The 21426-nt window shown below is 39.1% G+C and overlaps 1 protein-coding gene across 1 annotated transcript in view; it reads right to left on the bottom strand.

Moving 5' to 3' along the window:
- SYTL4 (synaptotagmin like 4) overlaps positions 1-21426 on the bottom strand; it is a 99937-nt gene that overhangs the window by 49767 nt on the left and 28744 nt on the right. The window contains exons 2-5 of the mRNA XM_016194511.2: positions 4812-4987; positions 4349-4564; positions 4110-4219; positions 3777-3879 (exon numbers count right to left, since the gene is read on the bottom strand). Of these exons, the coding sequence (XP_016049997.1) occupies positions 3777-3879; positions 4110-4219; positions 4349-4564; positions 4812-4921 (539 nt within the window). The 5' untranslated portion in view covers positions 4922-4987. The remainder of the gene's footprint in view (positions 1-3776; positions 3880-4109; positions 4220-4348; positions 4565-4811; positions 4988-21426) is intronic.

Raw genomic sequence — 21426 nt, 5'->3', positions numbered from 1 at the left:
TTTACGATCAAAACGCTACAAAAATAGGAATAGATGGAAAATTCCTCAAGATATTGGAGTCTATATATAGCAAACCTACAGCCAACAATATGAACTCAATGGTGAAAAACTGGAAGCATTTCCACTCAGATCAGGTACTAGACAGGGCTGGCCAGTATCACCATTATCATTCAACATAGTGTTGGAAGTTCTTGCCATAGCAATCAGGCAGGAGCAAGGAATTAAAGGCATACAGATTGGAAAAGAAGAAGTCAAACTCTCCCTATTTGCATATGACATGATAGTATACATTGGAAAACCTAGGGAATCCAGCAAGAAACTTTTGGGAATCATCAGGCAATACAGTAAGGTGTCAGGCTACAAAATTAACATTCAAAAGTCAGTGGCATTCCTCTATGCAAATACTAAGTTAGAAGAAGATGAAATCTAGAAATCAATTCCTTTTACTATAGCAATAAAACCAATATAATATCTAGGAATAAACCTAACCAAAGAAGTGAAAGACTTGTATACTGAAAATTATGAATCACTACTCAAGGAAATTGAAAAAAAGATACAAAGATTAAAATGAATATAATACCCAGAGCCATATACAAATTTAATGCTATCCCCATCAATATCCCAACCCCACTTTTAGGAGAATAGATCAAATGCTAAAAATGTTTATCTGGAACCAGAAAAGACCTAGAATTGCCAAAACTATCTTAAGAAGATAGAACAGAACTAGAGGCATCACACTCCCAGATCTCAAATTGTATTATAGGGCTGTTGTCATCAAAACAGCTTGGTACTGGAACATGACTAGACACACTGACCAGTGAAATAGAATTGAGAGGCCAGAAGTAAGCCCCCGCACCCATGGACATCTAATCTTTGACAAAGGTGCCCAGACTCTTAAATGGGGGAAAGCAGAGTCTCTTCAACAAATGGTGTTGGAAAAAAATGAGTTGACTAGATCCATACTCCCAGAGGTATAGAGAGTGGGAAAGCTATTGGGGAGGGGATGGGATATGGAGATTGGGTGGTGGGAATTGTGTGGAGTTGCACCCCTCCTATCCTATGGTTTTGTTAATGTCTCCTTACTTAAATAAAAAATTTTTTTAAATGAGTTGAAACATGCAAAAGAATGAAACTGAGCCACTATATTTCACCAAAAACAAAAGTGAATTCCAAGTGGATCAAGGACTTGGATGTTAGACCAAAAACTATCGGTTACTTAGAGGAAAATATTGGCAGAACTCTTTTCCACATAAATTTTAAAGACATCTTCAATGAAATGAATCCAATTACAAAGAAGACTAAGGCAAGTATAAACCTATGGGACTACATCAAGTTAAAAAGCTTCTGCACAGCAAAAGAAACCAATACCCAAACCAAGAGACCCCTCACAGAATGGGAGAAGCCATACATCAGACAAGAGTTTAATAACCAAAATGTATAAAGAGCTTGCCAAACTCACCAACAAGAAAACAAATAACCACATACAAAAATTGGGAGAAGACATAGACAGAATATTCAGCACAGAAGAGATGCAAAAGGCCGAGAAACACATGAAAAATTCCTCCAAGTCTTTGATTTTCAGAGAAATGCAAATAAAGACAACAATGAGATTACACTTCACTCCTGTGAAAATGTTATACATCAGAAAAAGTAGCAGCAGCAAATGCTGGAGAGGTTGTAAGGTCCAAGGAACCCTCCTGCACTGCTGGTGGGAATGTCAATTGGTCCAACCTCTGTGGAGAACAGTCTGGGGAACTCTCGGAATACTAGAAATAGATCTACCCTATGACCCTGCAGTTCCTCTTCTGGGGATCTATCCTAAGGAACCCAACACACCCATCCAAAAGGATCTGTGTACACATATGTTCTTAGCAGAACAATTTGTAATAGCAAAAACCTGGAAGCAGCCCAGGTGTCCAACAACAGATGAGTGGCTGAGCAAGCTGTGGTATATATACACAATGGAATACTACTCAGCTGTGAAAAATGGTAACTTCACCGTTTTCAGCTGATCTTGGATGGAGCTTGAAAAAATCATGTTAAGTGAAGTAAGTCAGAAACAGAAGGATGACTATGGTATGATCTCACTCTCGGGCAGAAGTAGAAAAACAAGATCAGAAGAAGAAACAAAAGTAGAACCTAAACTGGAATTGGTGTATTGCACCAAAGTAAAAGACTTTGGGGTGGGTGAGGGGGAGAATACAGTCCCAAAAAGGATGTCAGAGGACCTAGTGGGGGTTATATTGTTATGCAGAAAACTGGGAAATGTTATGCATGCACAAACTATTGTATTTACTGTCAAATGTAAGACATTAATTCCCCAATAAAGAAATTTTTAAAAAGCAAACACTCATTACAGTATTATTCTTACTGTAAAAAAGTAGAAATAACCCATATTTACAATGGATGAATGAGTAAGAAGATATTAGTATATGATAATATAAAAGAATTTTATTTTCCAATAAAAACTAATGAAGTACTGATACAGTATGGATAAACACTGAAAATATGTGAGAGAAAGGAGTCTAAAAGGATCACCTATTATGTGATTCTATTTAAATTAGGCAAACCCATACGGACAGAAAGGATTATAGATTTAGAATTACTTAGGAATGAGAAAGGGTAGGGATACTGGGAGGTGTGGGGGATGATATATAAAAGGCATAGGGTTTCTTTCTCTTTTTTTTGCATAGGGTTTTTTCTAAGGTAATAACAATCAATTGCAGTGATTTAATGGTTATGCTGGCAAACGCTGGAAGAAGAAGAAATGGTTATGCTTTAAAAAAGAAAGAATGCATTATACACCATAAGTATGTGAACCATTGGTATTCGCATACCACTTTAGTAAGACTATTACCAAAAGAAAAGCTGAAAAAAGAGAATAGCTCAGTGGTCTTCACAATGTTTTTTCTTCTTCTTAGAGGACTGTTAATAACTACTGTGTTTTGTAGTACATAAACATCTATCTAAAGTTTAGCTATTCTTCCATTTCATTTCATTTTTTATTATGTTAAAGTCAGTGTAAATTAAATATGATGCTTTTAATTTACTATTATCCCACAGTTTTTTAGTCCATACATCCATTCCTTTATACACACACAGGCACACACACACACACACACACACATTTATAGAAATAATTTATAGAATAATTTTCACATAATATGAGTACTAGGTAGTGTAAATTTGGGTGATATATTTTGCTGTATTCTCTCCTATACTGGTTGAATTTTCTTTTTTAATATTTATTTATTTTCCCTTTTGTTACCCTTATTGTTTTATTGTTGTAGTTATTATTATTGTTATTGTTGATGTCATCATTTTTGGATAGGGCAGAGAGAAATGGAGAGAGGAGGGGAAGACAGGAAGGGGGAGAGAATGATAGACACCTGCAGACCTGCTTCACCACTTGAGAAGCGACTCCCCTGCAGGTGGGGAGTCGGGGGCTCAATCTGGGATCTTTACGCTGGTCCTTGTGCTTTCTGGTTGAATTTTCAATAATGAAAATTCCATAATGAGTGTAAATTCTTTTATTTGCCTTCATATTGTTCTTATATAGAACAAAATAATTAATCCAAGATGTTTATGTTTACATATGAAACAGGAAGATTAGAAATTTTTTCTTCTTGTCTTTTTCCTGTATATTTCAAAAAAATCTTATGATTTGAACATCTACCATTTTATAATAAGAAATTTATATACACATAATATATATATATGGAGAGAGAGAGAGAGAGAGAGAGTGAGAGAGATGAAAGCAATTGCTTGGTTCTTACCTGGGCTCCTTCTGTTGTTCCTGGATGATCTTTCTTCCTGGCCAGATAATGCCCACCTCTGACTGGTGAAGGAGAGACTGTCCCACCATTTCTCTCTTATTCACTTCAAGACAAACGAAAGTATGTCAAATGGTAGTGACGATAAAGGAAAGGGAAATACATCACATATGGTTAAAGGATGGTAGTATAATATTTTATATTCCCTGGGAATAGGTGGAGTCCAAGGTGTTAAGACACCAACAATAAAAATACACTAGAATTTCACACCAGGAATCTGCCATTGAGGTCAACTATAAACTATATCATGGATCTATCCTTTAACAGATTCAGTACCTGCAGTTTTGCGACGCAGAGACATCCTAATGATCTCACTGCCTGTGCGGTAAGCAAAACGATTCACTTTCTGGTCATAAAACCAGTCTCCAGTTGCCATTTTCAGCTCTCTGAAAAGAAAAATAAAAAGACTCTTATAATTCAACCAACAAAAGCAAGGAAGAAAAATTCTTACCACATTTCCTTTCTACCCAACCACAGATGATACATCCCTCTACTCATCCATAGCTGACACTCACATTTCCTTGGCACACACTTTGCACCTCCAGATACCATTGCTCTCCTGAATACGGCAGTCCCGACAAATGAGATGATTACAACCCCGGCAAGTGTTAGTCTTAGGAGTCAAACGGCCCAGACTCTCCTGGCACCGAGCACAGGTTCGGTCACTATAGTGCTGGCTGCCTCTTTTGGCCCCTTTCCTTTTTATCTCCAGTAACTCATTCTTCAGTCGTCTGTAAAGATCAAAATAAAAATAAGCATGAGCAATTCAGGACATAAATAATGAATGGAAAGGAGTTGAGGGGCAGAGGCAGAAATACTACTTGGTTCTGCAAAAGCAAAACCTCAGAATACAACCACAATGAAGAATGGTAAACCTCATATACAAGTATCTTCGAAAGTCAGATGTTAGGTTTAAAGAAAGGTGTGGATATTATCTGACAAAGGCCTGAGAGCCCATGTTCTTTCTGGGAGTCTTACCTAATTCTTTTCTCATCTGCTTTCCGGAGTTCTTCATCTCTCTGTAGAACACTGAGAATCAAATCTCTTTCCACTTCAGACAGAAAAGAAAGGTCAAGTATCTCTGACATGATTTATTTTATTTCTTTCCTTTATAATTCTCCTTAAATCACCGTACCAAGAGAGCTATCAGCTACCTGGAAAAAGAGAAGAACTACTTTCACACATTTTTACTTCTGAATAGGCCCACAACCCTAGAGCCTTTCACTTGTATCAGGTAAAAGGACAACACACAGATATGTCTAACCTATTTATCATTGGCACTCACATCTTAATCCTGCCCCAAATGAAAAACTTAGATTTTATTTTTATTTTTTAAAGATTATTTACAAAATACAAAGGTAGGTGGAGAGAAAGAACCAGAAATTATTCTGGTACATGTGCTGCCGGAGATCAAACTCAGGACCTCATGCTTGAGAATCCAATGCTTTATCCACTGTTCAACCTCCAGGACCACAAGAAGTTAGACTTTACAGAAAAAAAAAAACCCAGCAATTACAGAAGCTAGAATTTTCACCTTCAACACCCCAAAAAGAATTCTGGTCCATACTCCCAGAGGGGGAGAAATGTTATGGGAAGATGACCAGAGGGGTCTGAAACCCAATTCCATCAGAAACAAAAGCAAAAAAAGGAAGTAGTAATAGGTGTAGGTGTGACTTAGAAAGGAAAAGAATACAGGACCATAGGAAAATGAGCAAAATATATTTGGGCAAAATACATACATATAAATATAGACAGACAGTTATAGAAGTAATAGTTCATGATTAGTCAACAATTTGTTTGGCTTTATATGTTAACTCTTTATTCAGCCACCAGGTTCCAGATGCTAACATGATGCCAACCTGACTTCCCTGGGCAGACGATCCCACTAATGTGTCCTGGAGCCCTGCTTCCCCAGAGCCCTGCCCCACGAGGGAAAGAGAGAGACGGGCTGGGAGTATGGATCGACCTGTCAATGCCCATGTTCAGCGAGGAAGCAATTACAGAAGCCAGACCTTCCACATTCTGCACCCCATAATGACCCTGGGTCCATACTCCCAGAGGGTTAAAGAACAGAAAAGCTATCAAGGGAGGAGAGGGGATATGGAGTTCTGGTGGTGGGAATTGTGTGGAATTGACCCCTCTTATCCTATGGTCAAGTGTTTCTTTTTTATAAATAAAAAATTTTTTAAAGAAATTGATTCTGAGAAAAATATGGAATAAACACTGAATTTGTTTCTCACTAAAAAAAAAAGAAGTAATAGTCAACCCATTTCTGTGACCTTGGGAGACCCACTACAGTTTCCAATGGAGGGAATGAGGGCACAGAATTCTGGTGGTGAGAACAGTGTAGAACTATACTCATTATCTTGTAATTCTGTAAACTATATTAAATCACTAATAAAAAAGGAAAAATTGGAGGATTCCGGAAGATGGCAGAATGAGAAGCTGCTAGTAGCTTGAGCTCCGGCCACATCTACTGGAAATGGTAGGATTTTTTGCCTTTAGTAGGCCAGTCAATAAGGGGTCCTAGCAGTAACACCAAGGAGGTGACTATAACTCAATTTGGGTTAGAAAATAGAGTGAAAAGAAAGGGGAAAAAATTCTTTTAAATTACTATTCCTGAAGCGCACTCCCTCCCCCCACCATAACCAGTCCCTGGGGACCAGAGATCTGCTCCTAGCAGGCTCCCCTGCTGAGCTTCTTTCTTTACCAAGATTCCTGTCCCACCAGGAGGTGTCATTCATTCTAATACTATTCCCTTCTGAAACCTTTGGCCTTTTTTCTTTCTAAGTAGCCAATCAGCTGCCTCTGCTCAGGGGGCATGAGGCCATATGGAGACATCCAAGCTGAAGGCAGGACAGGTTTTTTACTCTGTTCTATGTTATCATCAATGCAAGATAAACGCGTACCCCTTTCCCCCCTACTTCAGGTTGACCAGAATTAACTTTTAGTGTATTTTCCATTGCTAGGGGACTGGGTGTCTTATTAACTGCTAAAATAACTTGTTTCACTTTTCCTACTGCCCCTACCTATTCTCTCGCTCCCCCCCCCACATAGCTAACTAAATAATAATAAATAAATAACTCTTTCCTTTCACTGCTCTTTTATTATTGTTCTTTTTCTTATCTTTTTCTTTTTTCTCTATCTCTTTCTTTTTTTCTTCTTTTTATCATTCTTTTCATCCTTTCTTCCTTCCTTCTTCAGCTTTCTGAATTCACTGATAAACGTTTGGGAATTATTTTGGGGAAGAAATCTGACTCAGAGTGGACTCTCTCTGCGTGTATCTCTGCTCTAATTCCCTTTCTCCTTTAGCTACCCCTAGAATATATAGTGGATAGTAGATTTGCATAACTGTCTAGTCCTGAGGTTTGTTTTTTTTCTTCTTATCAATCAGCTGCCTCTGCTCAGGAGGCTTGAGGAAATCTGGGACAGGTTTTTTACCCCACTCTATTTTATTATTAATATTATATAAAGGTGTATATCTTTCCCCCCTCTCCTTTAGGTTGACCAGAATTAACTCTTAGGGTATCTTACATTGCTAGGGGACTGGGCATCTTATCCATTGTGAGAAGAACTTGTCTCATTACTCCTACCTCCTCGACAGACTCTCCCCTGCCCTGAAAGAGGTTCTGAAAGACCTCTTATAAACAAGAACATCACTATAATACTTGCAATATATCAGAGCAAACAAAAATTTATTTGAACAATGGCACTACAATACATTAAATCCATAATATCAGTAAAAGTCAATGGCTTAAACTCACCCATCAAAAGGCACAGAGTGGGAGGATGGATCAAAAAACATAACCCAACCAGATGCTGCTTGCAAGAATCCCATCTGACACAACAAGATAATCACAGACTAAAAGTGAAAGGATGGAAAACTATCCTACAGGCTAACGGACCACAAAAAAAGGAAGGAAAAGCCATTCTCATCTCTGACACAGTAGATTTTAAATTAAATAAAGTAATAAAAGATAGGCAAGGACATTACATAATTATTAGAGGATCAATCAGCCAAAAAGACTTAACAATTATCTTAACTTAACATCAATGCACCCAATGAGGGACCATCTAAATACATCAAGCACCTATTGAAAGAATTTCAAAAATACATCAATAGTAATACAATAATAGTGGGAGACTTTAATACCCCACTCTCACACTTAGACAGATCAACAAAGCACAGAATCAACAAAGAAACAAGAGAATTAAATGAAGAGATTGACAGACTACACCTCTTGGACATTTTCAAAGTCCTTAAACCCAAAAAACTGGAATATACATTCTTTTCAAATCCACATAACACATACTCAAGGATAGACCACATGTTAGGACACAAAGACAGCATCAATAAATGAAAGAGCATTGAAATAATCCCAAGTATCTTCTCAGACCACAGTGGAGTAAAGCTAACATTTAACAACAAACAGGAAATTATTAAAAGTCACATAATCTGGAAACTAAACAATGTACTACTTAAGAACCACTGGGGCAGAGAGACACTCAAGCAGGAAATTCAAATGTTCCTGGAAACAAATGAAAATGAAGATACAACCTATCAAAATATTTGGGACACAGCTAAAACAGTATTGAGAGGGAAACTTATAGCCATACAATCACATATTAAACAACAAGAAAAAGCTCAAATGAAAGACCTTACTGCACACCTCAAGGACTTAGAGTAAGAGGAACAAAGGAACCCTAAAGCAACCAGAAGGACAGAAATCACTAAAATTAGAGCAGAAATAAACAACATTGAAAATAAGAGAACCATACAAAAGATCAATGAAGCCAAATGTTGGTTCTTTGAAAGATTAAAAAAAATTGACAACCGCCTAGCCAGACTCACCAAACAAAACAGAGAGAAGACTCAAATTAATAGAATTGTAAACGATGGAGGAGATATCACAACTGATACCACAGAAATCAAGAGAATCATGTGAAACTTCTATGAAGAACTATACGCCACCAAGCTAGAGAATCTGGAATAAATGCAACAATTCCTAGAAACATATACCCTTCAAAACTGAACCAAGAAGAACTACAAAACCTAAATGCACCAATCATGGACAAAGAAATTGAAACCATTATTAAGAATCTCCCCAGCAACAAAAGTCCTGGACCAGATGGCTTCACAAACGAATTCTACAAAACTTTCAGGAAACAGTTAGTACCATTACTTCTTAAGCTTTTCCATAAGATTAAAGAAAAAGGAACACTCCCTTCCAACTTCTATGAAGCCAACATCACCCTGATACCAAAAGCTGACAGGGACAAAACAAAAAAGGAAAACTACAGACCAATATCTCTGATGAACATAGATGCCAAAATATTAAACAAGATCTTGGCCAACCAGATACAGCAGCACATCAAAAAGATTGTTCATCACGACCAAGTGGGATTCATCCCAGGAATGGAAGGCTGGTTCAACATCCGTAAGTCAATCAATGTCATTCACCACATCAATAAAATCAAAGCCCAAAACTACATGATTATCTCAATAGATGCAGAGAAAGGCTTTGACAAAATCCAACACCCAGTCATGCTCAAAACTCTACAAAAAATGGGAATAGACAGGAAATTCCTCAACATAGTGAAATCCATATATAGCAAACCTACAGCCAACATCATATTCAATGGAAACTGATATCAAGAAATGGAAAGATATCCCATGCTCATGGATTGGAAGAATAAATATCATCAAAATGAATATTCTCCCCAGAGCCATATACAAATTTAATGCAATATCCATCAAAGTTCCACCAAGCTTCTTTAAGAGAACAGAACAAACACTACAATCATTTATTTGGAACCTGAAAACACCTAGAATTGCCAAAACCATCTTGAGGAAAAGAAACAGAAATGGAAACATCACACTCCCAGATCTCAGACTATATTATAAAGCCATCATTATCAAAACAGCATGGTACTGGAATAAAAATAGGCACACAGACCAGTGGAACAGAATTGAAAGCCCAGAAATAAATTCTCACACCTATGGACACCTAATCTTTGATAAGGGGTCTCAAAGCATTAAATGGAAGAAGGAGCCTCTCTTCAACAAATGGTGCTAGGAAAACTGGGTTGTAACATGCAAAAGAATGAAATTGAACCACTTTATCTCACCAGAAACAAAAATCAACTCCAAATGGATCAAAGACCTGGATGTCAGACGAGAAACAATCAAATACTTTGAGGAAACATTGGTAAAACACTTTCCCCCCTATACCTCAAGGACATCTTTGATGAATCAAACCCAATAGCAAGGTAGACTAAAGCAGAAATAAACCAATGGGACTACATCAAATTGAAAAGCTTCTGCACATCCAAAGAAACTATTAAACAAACAAAGAGACCCATCACAGAATGGGAGAAGATCTTCACATGCCATACATCAGGCAAGAAACTAATCACTAAAATATATAAAGAGCTCAGCAAACTTAGCACCAAAAAAGCAAATGACCCTATCCAAAAATGGGCAGAGGATATGATCAAAACATTCACCTCAGAGGAGATCCAAAAGGCTAATAAACATATGAAAAACTGCTCTAGGTCACTGATTGTCAGAGAAATGCAAATATTAAGACAACATTGAGATACCACCTCACTCCTGTAAGAATGGCATACATCAAAAAGGACAGCAGTAACAAATGCTGGAGAGGTTGTGGGGACAGAGGAACCCTTTTGCATTGCTGGTGGGAATGTAAATTGGTCCAGCCTCTGTAGAGAGCAGTCTGGAAAACTCTCACAAGGCTAGACCTGGACCTTCCATATGATCCAGTAATTCCTCTCCTGGAGGTGTGTACTCCTTTGTTCATAGCAGTACAATTTATAATAGCTAAAACCTGGAAGCAACCCAGGTGCCCTACAACAGATGAGTGGCTGGGAAAGCTGTGGTATATATACACAATGGAATACTATCCAGCTATCAAGAACAATGAACCCACCTTCTCTGACCCATCTTGGACAGAGCTAGAAGGAATTATGTTAAGTGAGCTAAGTTAGAAAGATAAAGACGAGTATGGGGTGATCCCACTCATCAACAGAAGTTGAGAAAGAAGATCTGAAAGGGAAACTAAAATCAGTATCTGACTAAACTGAAAGTTGGGCCCCAAAGAAAAAACCCTGTGGTGAGGGGTAGACATGCAGCTTCTTGGTCCAGTGGGTGGTGGGGGTGGGTGGGTCGGATAGGACACAGTCTTTTGGTGGTGGAAATGGTGTTTATGTACACTCCTAGTAAAGTATAGTCATATAAATCACTAGTTAATTAATATGAGACGGGGAAAATTAATTTTATGTCTTGAAGTTTTTAAAACACAGACTGATTCTTTTTAATATATAGGTTGTGTATTTGATATGTGGACTCTCTCAAAAGCCTAGACCAAGTAGAGCAGAAGCAACCAATGGCACAGCTACATACAAGATAATGGGTACTGTACAGCAAACCCTAACAAAAGGACTTTTCAAAGTTAACACAATTACCAAATAATGTGATGATAATATTAACTATCCATTGTCTTTTTGAACCCTAAGACAGCAGAAACCTCACATCTCCACTAGAGAGCCTATATTTCCCCCAGTCCTGGAACCTTAGGATAGGGCCCACTTTCCCGCATGCCTCTCCCAATCCATATCAAATAATATTACATCTGCCGATCGCAACCTAATCAACACAATGATTGCCACCCAACATGCTTCAGCTCAGACTGTGTCCAGAGACTACACGTGTGGAATGACAACCCTTCAGCTTCATTACTTGGGTAAGACCTTTCCTTTCATAGTATTCTCTAATTCCATCCCAGGTGGTTCACTTTCTAACAAAGTCCCAAAACCTAGATATAGACCAGGTTCTGTGAGAGAGCATATGCTCACACGTATCCATAAACTAGTGCAAAATATATACATGAAAACAAAAGTACACTAGAGTTTGCAGTGAGTACCCCCCTTACACTTCCTCTCCACTATTCCAAGCTTTGGGTCCATGATTGTTCAACAATTTGTTTGGCTTTGTATGTTAACTCTCTTTTCAGCCACCAGGTTCCAGATGCCATCAAGATGCCGGCCAGGCTTCCCTGGACTGAAGACCCCACCAATGTGTCCTGGAGCTCCGCTTCCCCAGAGACCCACCCTACTAGGGAAAGAGAGAGGCAGACTGGGAGTATGGACCGACCAGTCAATGTCCATGTTCAGTGGGGAAGCAATTACAGAAGCCAGACCTTCTACCTTCTGCAACCCACAATGACCCTGGGTCCATGCTCCCATAGGGATAGAGAATGGGAAAGCTATCAGGGGAGGGGATGGGATATGGAGATTGGGTAGTGGGAATTGTGTGCAGTTGTAACCCTCCTACCCTATGGTTTTGTTAATTTATCCTTTCTTAAATAAAATTTTTTAAAAAAGGAAAAATTATGACTATGAGATAGGTGTAGGTCTTCAGCATAAGCATATTAGTCTGAAGGAAAAAAAAGCACAGAACAGCTGAGTTCAAACTGCCCCTCCACCAAATGGATCCTTAACCACCCAATTTCCAACAATTTAAATGTTATCAATTCATAAGTCATTAACCAAAAAAAAAAAAAAAAACAGACAAATGTCTCTATAGTATAAAAGAAACCCATATGGGGAGTACTGGCAGTTTTAAGCCTATTTCTCCTTTCCTGACAAGCTTCCATGTTCTCACAATTCTGTCTGATTTCAGCTCCACTTCGGAACTGCCATCATGAAATGGATAACTAATTAGGTAATGTGCATGCCTTCATGTGCACAAAGTTCATGCCCATGAGACACTATAGGAGAGGTGCTATGATAATGCAGGAAGCTCTTTCAACCGAACAACAGAATGACTAGAGTGGTGAAATTATGCTGTGTAAGGGCCTGATTCCACAAAAGCAAACACATATGTATGACTTACACTAGTTACCAAGGTTCTTATTGCTAATAAAACATGCATGGACAAAATTCTCCCATTTCACACACTTGTTAAGCACCTACTCTGACAGGACACTAGCATTCTGGGACCTTGAACTTTTGTAACCAAGGATTTTTTTTTTTAACTTTTGCTTCATCACTGAGAGGGAAGAGAACCTGGATAACGACTGAGGAATTCAGGCACTGTTTCTCTTATCTGAGAGGGAAGAGGGAAAAGGAAGGACACTTGGAAGTTGTAACAGGTGTCGGTGTGGCTTAGAAAGGAAGTGAAGGTAGGGCCTTAGAAGTGAATAAAAATGAGCATCAGTTTCCATCTTTGCTCAAATGGCCCATGTACTCTGCTGAGTTCCATGTGTTCCTTTTCATTTTCCTGATTAAAACTTTAAAATACTGGGGGAGAGGGGAAACCCTATGAAGATTACTTAAGATATGGAGGGGGAAGCCTTCAGTAATGTAATAAGAATCACTAATTTGAGTCATAAATAAAAAAAAGTTATGGGACATACGGAGTACTGCACAGTAGTTAAATATATATAATGTGTCCCTTGGGACTAAATAGATGGACTTGGCAGTGACTGTGCTTACTGAAGTAAGAAAATGGAGGATAACTACAAGAGAATTGCACTCATATGTGGAGTATAAAGAATTGAAATAGAAAGGACAGGAGACTGGCATATTTTAATGATGACTCTTTAGTCACTTTCAGGCCACCCCATCACAGGGGTGGGGCCCTAGCCAGGGAGTACTGCGATTCCCACACAGACATGATGGGCCTAGACCTCTAACAGATCCCTTTCACCACTGTCACTGGTCATCTCCATCAGGAACAATATGATAGACCCCCCTCTGTGGGCCCCTGTCAGAATTTGCCCTCAATGTGGATCAACAATGGCAGGGAATGTTCCATTCTCCAAAGGGAGGTTGGATAGCATAATCTGCCTATCACTCGAGGATGATGGGTCCTGAAATTGGCACAGCCTGGAATGTTCCTAGTGTGACCACAGAATATAAGCTCAGACCTACAGGGATGCAGAGGTTATATAGGCTGCTGTGCTGAATATGGGCCCCAGATCAGATAGATGGAGTATACTTTTCTGTTGTTAAAAATTCATAAGCTCTAGCCGGCCGGAATAGCTTCACGGCAGGTAACAGAGATGCGGAGATAACGGCTGGGCAGGGAAGCTGTATTTCTTTATTCAGGAACAACGATTCATAAACTAAGACAAACTAATCACCAAACAGAACTCTGCTGTCTCTTTGCGGCGGCACAAGCACTCTCTATTACTCTGAAACTCAAGAACCCTCTCCAACTCTGGAACTCTGAAACTCTGGCGGGGTTCCTAGGGGCGGGGCCAAGCGTGCCCGCGAAATTAACAGGACTGATCCAATTCTCTTGGCGGGGGAGAACTAGAACCCAATGTAAAGCATACAACAATTCCCCCTATTCTTTTAACTAAATGGCTACAGTATCAAGGGTGTGGGGTGAACAGAAACCTATATCGTACAGGCATTTTTATAAAAAGAAACTGGCACAAACATGGAGAAACATGCAAGCAAGTAACAAGAACCAGTGTGCTGCTAAGGGAAGGCCTGAGGCGGCCATATCTGTCTCTGTGGGCTAAACTTTATCAGCTTAAAAAAAACATTTCTTGCCTCTGGGGGGCGTACCTGTCTCGACGGACATTTGTATGGGGGTGGGGAACGGCCTAGAGTCCCAAAGGCAGCTGGCTACAATTTACTTACTATGAAACAAAACTTGTTATTAGCATATTTCTAATGGAGAAGGAATTTGAGACTTTTACATATCAACAACATCTTTTAACCTTTTGTTACACCCATTCAAGATGGAGTCACGTTGTACTCAGGAAAGGAAACCTCAGGCATGAGAATAATTAGCATAGCCATTGTGCGATCTACCATTTCTAATAGAGAAGGTAATGGAGAGTTTTACACATCAACAAGTCTATTTAACCTTTTGTTTAGACCAACTTAGTTAAAATATATTGCTTGTTAACTAATTTTTACCTTAGACTTTAAATGTAAGTTAATTTTATCTTTATGAGAATTACGTTGAAAACCTTTTTTATTTAACTTTGACTAGTAAGAATTTAGCCTTAAAGTTACTGTTTACCAAACTTTAAACATACACATAAACATGGTCATTAATACACAAGGAGAGAAACCTTTGTTACGAAGACATGTCATTTTAAACACAAATTTAGATATGTACTGTCTTAGTTGTTGGGGGGGGGTTCACCATCCGGAGGTGGCTTCCTGCACAGCTTCACTTCTAGGAATTGCAGGTTGTGATCTCTGCACAAATCTCTGCTTACTCCAGCTTGTCTGCCTTCAGACCGGACTGGCAGCTGGAGATCTCGTGTGTCCAGTTTCGGCAGGGAGCCCGGGGGTCTGGGAGGCCTGGGATCGTTCCAGAATTTATAGCAAGAGGGCAGGCAGGCCAGGCTTGTAGAAGGTGTGGGCCTAGGTGCCCAGGGGTGGCGGCCATGATAGGCCACCACGGCCCTGCCCCATGGCCCTGCCATGTCTGCTGCCCTGCTCGCAGTGGCCGAGCAGCGTGGAGGGATCACGCATCCAGTGGCAGCGGTGGAGAGCCGGCTCCTGTGGGCTGGCCTCAGGCTCTTGCATGTTGGCATCGGGCTCCAGCGTGTTGGCATCGGGCTCCAGCATGTTGGCGTCAGCCTCTTGCGGGCTGCGGGGCTCTTGGGGCTCTTGTGTGCTGGCATCGGCCTCCTGCAGGCTGCGGGGCTGCGGGCGCGGTGCGCGGGGTTGCCTGGGCGCAGCCAGCTGGCTGGCTGTTTAACCAGGTGGAAACAGCAGCTCCGCACCTCGCCTCCCGCCCGCTGGCTCTTCCCGCTGGCTGTTCTGAGTTCGCCCGAGCGAGTGGAAACCACAGAGTGGTCCAGAGATAAATGTTCCAGAAACAGCAAAACAGTCTCGTGAAGAAAGAGCAGAGGCCTTTGGAGATCTCTTCACAAGCAGAAGAGAAGGCCATAGTGTATAGGTAGCCAAATTGTCTTTACTTATCTGAGAGATGTGCAGGTCAGGTCCACATGGGTGCCATTTGTTGTTAAAATTCGGAAGGCTCTTGCTGGGTAGGTTGGCTTCATGGTGGGTAACAGAGACGCAGAGACAACAGCTGGGCAGGGAAGCTGTATTTCTTTATTCAAGAACAACGATTCATAAACTAAGACAAACTAATCACCAAACAGAACTCTGCTGTCTCTTTGCGGCGGCACAAGCACTCTCTCTTACTCTGAAACTCAAGAACCCTCTCCAACTCTGGAACTCTGAAACTCTGGCAGGGTTCCTAGCAGTGGGGCCAAGCGGGCCCACAAAATTAACAGGACTGATCCAATTCTCTTGGCGGGGGAGAACTAGAACCCAATGTAAAGCATACAACACTTTTCCCATATTTTGGAGCTACTCTCTTCCCTGATCCAGCTTTCTAGTCCTTTTTCCAACTATGACACCATCCCCCCAACAATAGGTTAGGTCGCCTGCATACTGGATGTCAGGCTCAGGCAAAAACTCGTAAAGTCATAGGGCCCTTGGAATATACCTAAAATAGACCTAATAGCTTTTTCCAAAACGGAGACCTCAAATCTTCGTCCAAAATATTCCAGCCTTTAGGTACATGATTAGTCAACAATTTGCTCTACTTTCTATCTTAACTCTTTTTCAGCCACCAGGTTCCAGATGCTACCATGATGCCAACCTGATTTCCCTAGGCAGACAACCCCACCAATATGTCCTGGACCCCTGCTTCCCCAGAGCTATGCCCCACTAGGGAAAGAGGAAGACAGGCTGCGAGTATGGCTCGACCTGTCAACACCATGTTCAGTGAGGAAACAATTACAGAAAGCAGAACTTCCACCTTCTGCACCCCATAATGACCCTGGGTCCATGCTCCCAGAGGGTTAAAGGATAGGAAAGCTATCCAGGGAGGGAATGAGAAATGGAGATCTGATGGTGGGAATTGTGTGGAAATGTACCCCTCTTATCCTATGGTCTTGTCAGTGTTTCCATTTTATAAATAAAAAAAATTTTTTTAAAGAAAGAAATTCACATAATAAGGGAGAAAGATATATAAATATAAGAGTTCAATATAGTACATTCTATCAAAAGGGGCTGGGGAGGAGGCATAATGGTAATGCAAAAGACTGTCATGCCTGAGGCTCCAAGGACTCAGATGTAATACCTAGCACCGTTGTATGCCAGAGCTGAGCAGTGCTCTGGTGTTTCTGTATCGCTCTCTCATTAAAATAAATATATTTCAAAAGTCTATCAAAGGGACCATAAATTAAGTGTTGTGGCAATTTAGAGAAGAAAAAAGTTGTTCTATCTTGCTTGGAGGGACAAGAATTGTATACTTAGAAAGCTACACAGAAGACGTGAATACTACCTTATAGAGCAGAGTATATATATTTGTTGGTGAAGAAGTTTAAGCTAGACAAATTGGTGTCAGACAATGTATCTGTAAAACACTCTTAAAATTATGAATTTTAAAATTTATTATGTAAACAATATAGAAGATTTATTATATAAACAATAGAAAGCAATAAAACATCACTGTTGTTTTATTTTTGATGTTGGGAAATCATATGATCAAATTCCTTTTACAAAGATCACTATAGCCATGTATGAAAGAGTAATCCCCAGGATAAATCAAATACATTGTAAAATAGGCACACCATATCTGAGAATTTGTACAATGAAATATTCAAAGAAATGTGAATACAAAATGTTAACACAGTATAAGTGAAAAACAATAAAATAATATTTAACAGGAGAATAATTACACAAAATAATACACTTAATTATATACTGTGCACTCATTAAAAATGTTTTAAATGAGATCAGAAAAGAAAACACAAGTAGAACCTGAACTGGAATTGGCGTATTGCACCAAAGTAAAAGACTCTGGGGTGGGTGGGTGAGGAGAATACAGATCCAAGAAGGATGACAGAGGACCTAGTAGGGGTTGTATTGTTATTTGGAAAACAGGGAAATGTTATGTATGCACAAACTATTGTATTTACTGTCGAATGTAAAACATTAATTCCCCAATAAAGAAATTTAGAAAAGTTTTAGACCTGTAAGAAGTTAAAATAAATAAATAAATAAATAAGCCAAATAACTAAACAATTTTCCAAGGGAAACATGGCCCAGAGACATATAAAGAAATAAATGCTCAGGGGCTGGGTGGTGGCACAACTAGTTAAGTGCATGTATTACCATGTGTAAGGACCCAGGTTCAAGCCCCCAGTCCCCACCTGCAGAGGTAAAGCTTCATGAGTGGTGAAGCAGGGCTGCAGGTGTCTCTCTGCCTCTCTTCCTCTCTAGCTCCCCTTCCCTTCTCAATGTCTCTATCCTTATTCATATATATATATATATATATATATATATATATATATATATATATATATGAAATGCCCCACTTATCATTAGAGACATGCAAATTAAAGCTACACTGAAATAACACCTCACATCTGAAAGAATGGCTTACATCAACTAATCAGGAAATGACAGTGTTGTCGAGGGTATGGAGAAAAAGGAACTCTGCTACACTGCTGTTGGGAATGAAAACTGGTGCTGCCCCTGTGGAAGACTGTATGAAGAGTCCTTAATCAAAATAAAAATGGAATTACCTTATGATCCAGTGATAACACTCTTAGGAATTTATCCAAAAGGCACTCAAACACTAATTTGAAGGAACATATGCACCCTTATGTTTACAGCTACATTATCCTTAACAGTCAAGTAGTGGGAGCAGTCCAAATGTCCATCAACAGATGACTGGCTAAATACTACTCTGCAGTCAAAAAAGATGTTGTGTCCTTTGGGACAAAATGAATAGAACTGGAGGTGATTATGCTTAATGAAATAAGTAAACAAAGACAACTACCAGATAGTTTCACTCATATGTGGAATTTAGAGATCACATGAACTTGAAAAAAAACTGAAGCAAGAAAACTGTAAGACTTGTGAGAACTATAGTGGTTATCTTTGGGAGGTTGGAGAGTGGGGATACAGAACTCTGGTAGTGGGTTTAGTGTGGAAATATATACTATAATCTTACAATCTTGTAACCTACTATTAATCACAAATAAACAAATAAAAATAATCATAGATCTGCATGAAAATATACCCCCTAAGTGGAAATGGACTATACTGATTGATTACTTTCATTAATTACTTACCTAGTCATGTTTCTATGGAAAACAACATAAAATTCTTGAACAACAGTCATTATCACCAGTTTCTCTTGGGGAATAGGACTGGGAGGGCCAACATGCACTTTCTACTTTCTTTCTTTCTTTCTTTCTTTCTTTCTTTCTTTCTTTCTTTCTTTCTTTCTTTCTTTCTTTCTTTCTTTATTGCACCAGGGTTATAGTTGGGGCTGGGTACATGCTTGATGAATCCATGGTTCCTGGTGGCCATTTTTTCTTCCTTCCTTCCTTTCTTTTCTTTCTTTCTCTCCCCTTTTCATCTATATTAGATAGAGATAGAGAGAAATTGAGAGGAAAGTAGGAATGAAGCTTCTACCTTTCAGGTAGAGACCCAGAGTTTGACTCTGGATCCTTGTGCATGGTAACATGTACACTCAACTGGGTGCCCCACTGCTTGGCCCCTATAGTTCAGATTATTTTACAAACTTTTTTTTATCTCCAGCACTTTGGAGTTTCTGTCTAGGTTTAATTTTTTTTAAAAAGTAACTTATCTTCAAGAAAAGAAAATAATTCATAGAAGACAGTTATTACTGCTATGGAAGGTTTGTTATTGGTGACTCTAACCAAGAGGACAAGTTGTTTTATTTTTGTCACCCTTCAGTGTCTCATTTACAAAGTGGCCTACCTCATAAAGCTATTTGTCATGAAAATTAAATGTCTGTTAAATATTTGGGATTTATCTTTCTCTCTTCACCAGTCTTATAACTAGGGCTCCACACCTATATGATTCCACCATTCTTGACAGACTTTTCTTTTTAATAGAGGGTAAGAAACATGGGAGACAGAAGGAAAGAAGGAGAAACACTACAGTACTGCTTCATCATTCATGAAGTTACTCCTTTGCATAGTGTACCCTGGGTTGACTTTTTCATTTTTTTAACTTCAGAAATAAACAGATATACATAAAGAGAAAGCAAAGCACTGGAGCTTCTCCTGGTATTGTGGCACTTCCACATGGTGCTAGGCCTCAAGCTAAAATCATGGGCATGGCAAGGTACGCACCCTACCTACTGAGCTATCCTCTGGTCTCTAAGATTACATTTTAAAGAAGAAACCTGCTGCTTGCCTCACCACTACCTCCATACAATAGGATAGAATATTTTCTAAAAAAATCAAAAAGAAAAAAATAGAATAAAATAATGGTCTCATATACAGTGAGGGAAGTGACGTCTGATAGGAAATAGTACATCACCTATGGAAACATGTATCTTGGAAAAATAAGAAGGGGACAAGTACTAAAACCAGACAGATGCAAAGTTGGAAAATCTGTCACTTTTTATATTCTCCCAATTGACAGATACTGGGGTTTAGTGGTGAAACACAAGCCAAAAAAAACTAATTAGGGCTCTTCACTGAAATTCAATCACAGGTGTGTAGTCAAAAGGACAAGGATTATCTGTTGAGAAGACTACAGATCAAATAACATGACTAGCCAAACTGGAACTCTGATGGACAATTTGTTCCAGGTTAGTAGCGGGGTGTCAAGACACAGATGAAATATCTCAGTGTTGCATCCCTGGGAGACTTCATGCCCACAGAAAGATGTGTCTTAGAGAAGGTGGTCTATTCAGTTAAAAATTTATATAAAGTTATTGCACATATATCAGCATATTTTAATAGAAACACAAAAACAAGAAAGAATAAAAAATCTGCCATCAAATTGGAAGTTAATGTACTTTTCTTGATTATTGGTATACATCAATAAAGCAGATTATAAGCTGAAACAAAACATACTTGATAAAATAAAGATATAAAGTATTATATATTCAATATATAGTCTGATCCTATAAATTAGGAAATAATTAATTAGTGAACATTAACACCAACACTGACACAGCTGGTAGACCAGAAAGGACCTTTACAGCTATTTCAAATATTTCAAATTCTGAAAATAGGTTAAAAAACTTAAAAAAAACTAGGTCTAACAGATAAAAAGTATGAAATAATGAGTAAATAAAGCAGGACAAATTATATTTGAGTTCAAATCCCAGTTTTGCTATTTTTTTCAGTTATATGACTTTGGATAAAGGCTTAAAATATAAAAAGATTATCAAAAATAGAATTCATGTTAAGAATTGTACTTAGGGGAGTCGGGCAGTAGCACAGCGGGTTAAGCGCATGTGGCACAAAGCACAAGGAACTGCGTAAGGATCCTGGTTTGAGCCCCCGGCTCCCCACCTGCAGGGGGGTCGCTTCACAGGCAGTGAAACAGGTCTGCAGGTGTCTTTCTCTCCTTCCTCTGCCTTTCCCTCCTCTCTCCATTTCTCTCTGTCCTATACAACAACGACATCAATAACGATAACTAGAGCAATAATAATAATAATAAAAAGCAACAAGGGCAACAAAAGGGAATAAATATTTTTTTAAAGAATTGTACTTAGATTAAAAGTCATTGCTGGTGTTCCCAGAAT

Source organism: Erinaceus europaeus, chromosome X (assembly GCF_950295315.1).
Source record: "Erinaceus europaeus chromosome X, mEriEur2.1, whole genome shotgun sequence".
Lineage (NCBI taxonomy): Eukaryota > Metazoa > Chordata > Mammalia > Eulipotyphla > Erinaceidae > Erinaceus > Erinaceus europaeus.
The sequence above is the reverse complement of the archived record's forward strand: the minus strand, read 5'-3'. Positions and strand labels throughout refer to the sequence as shown.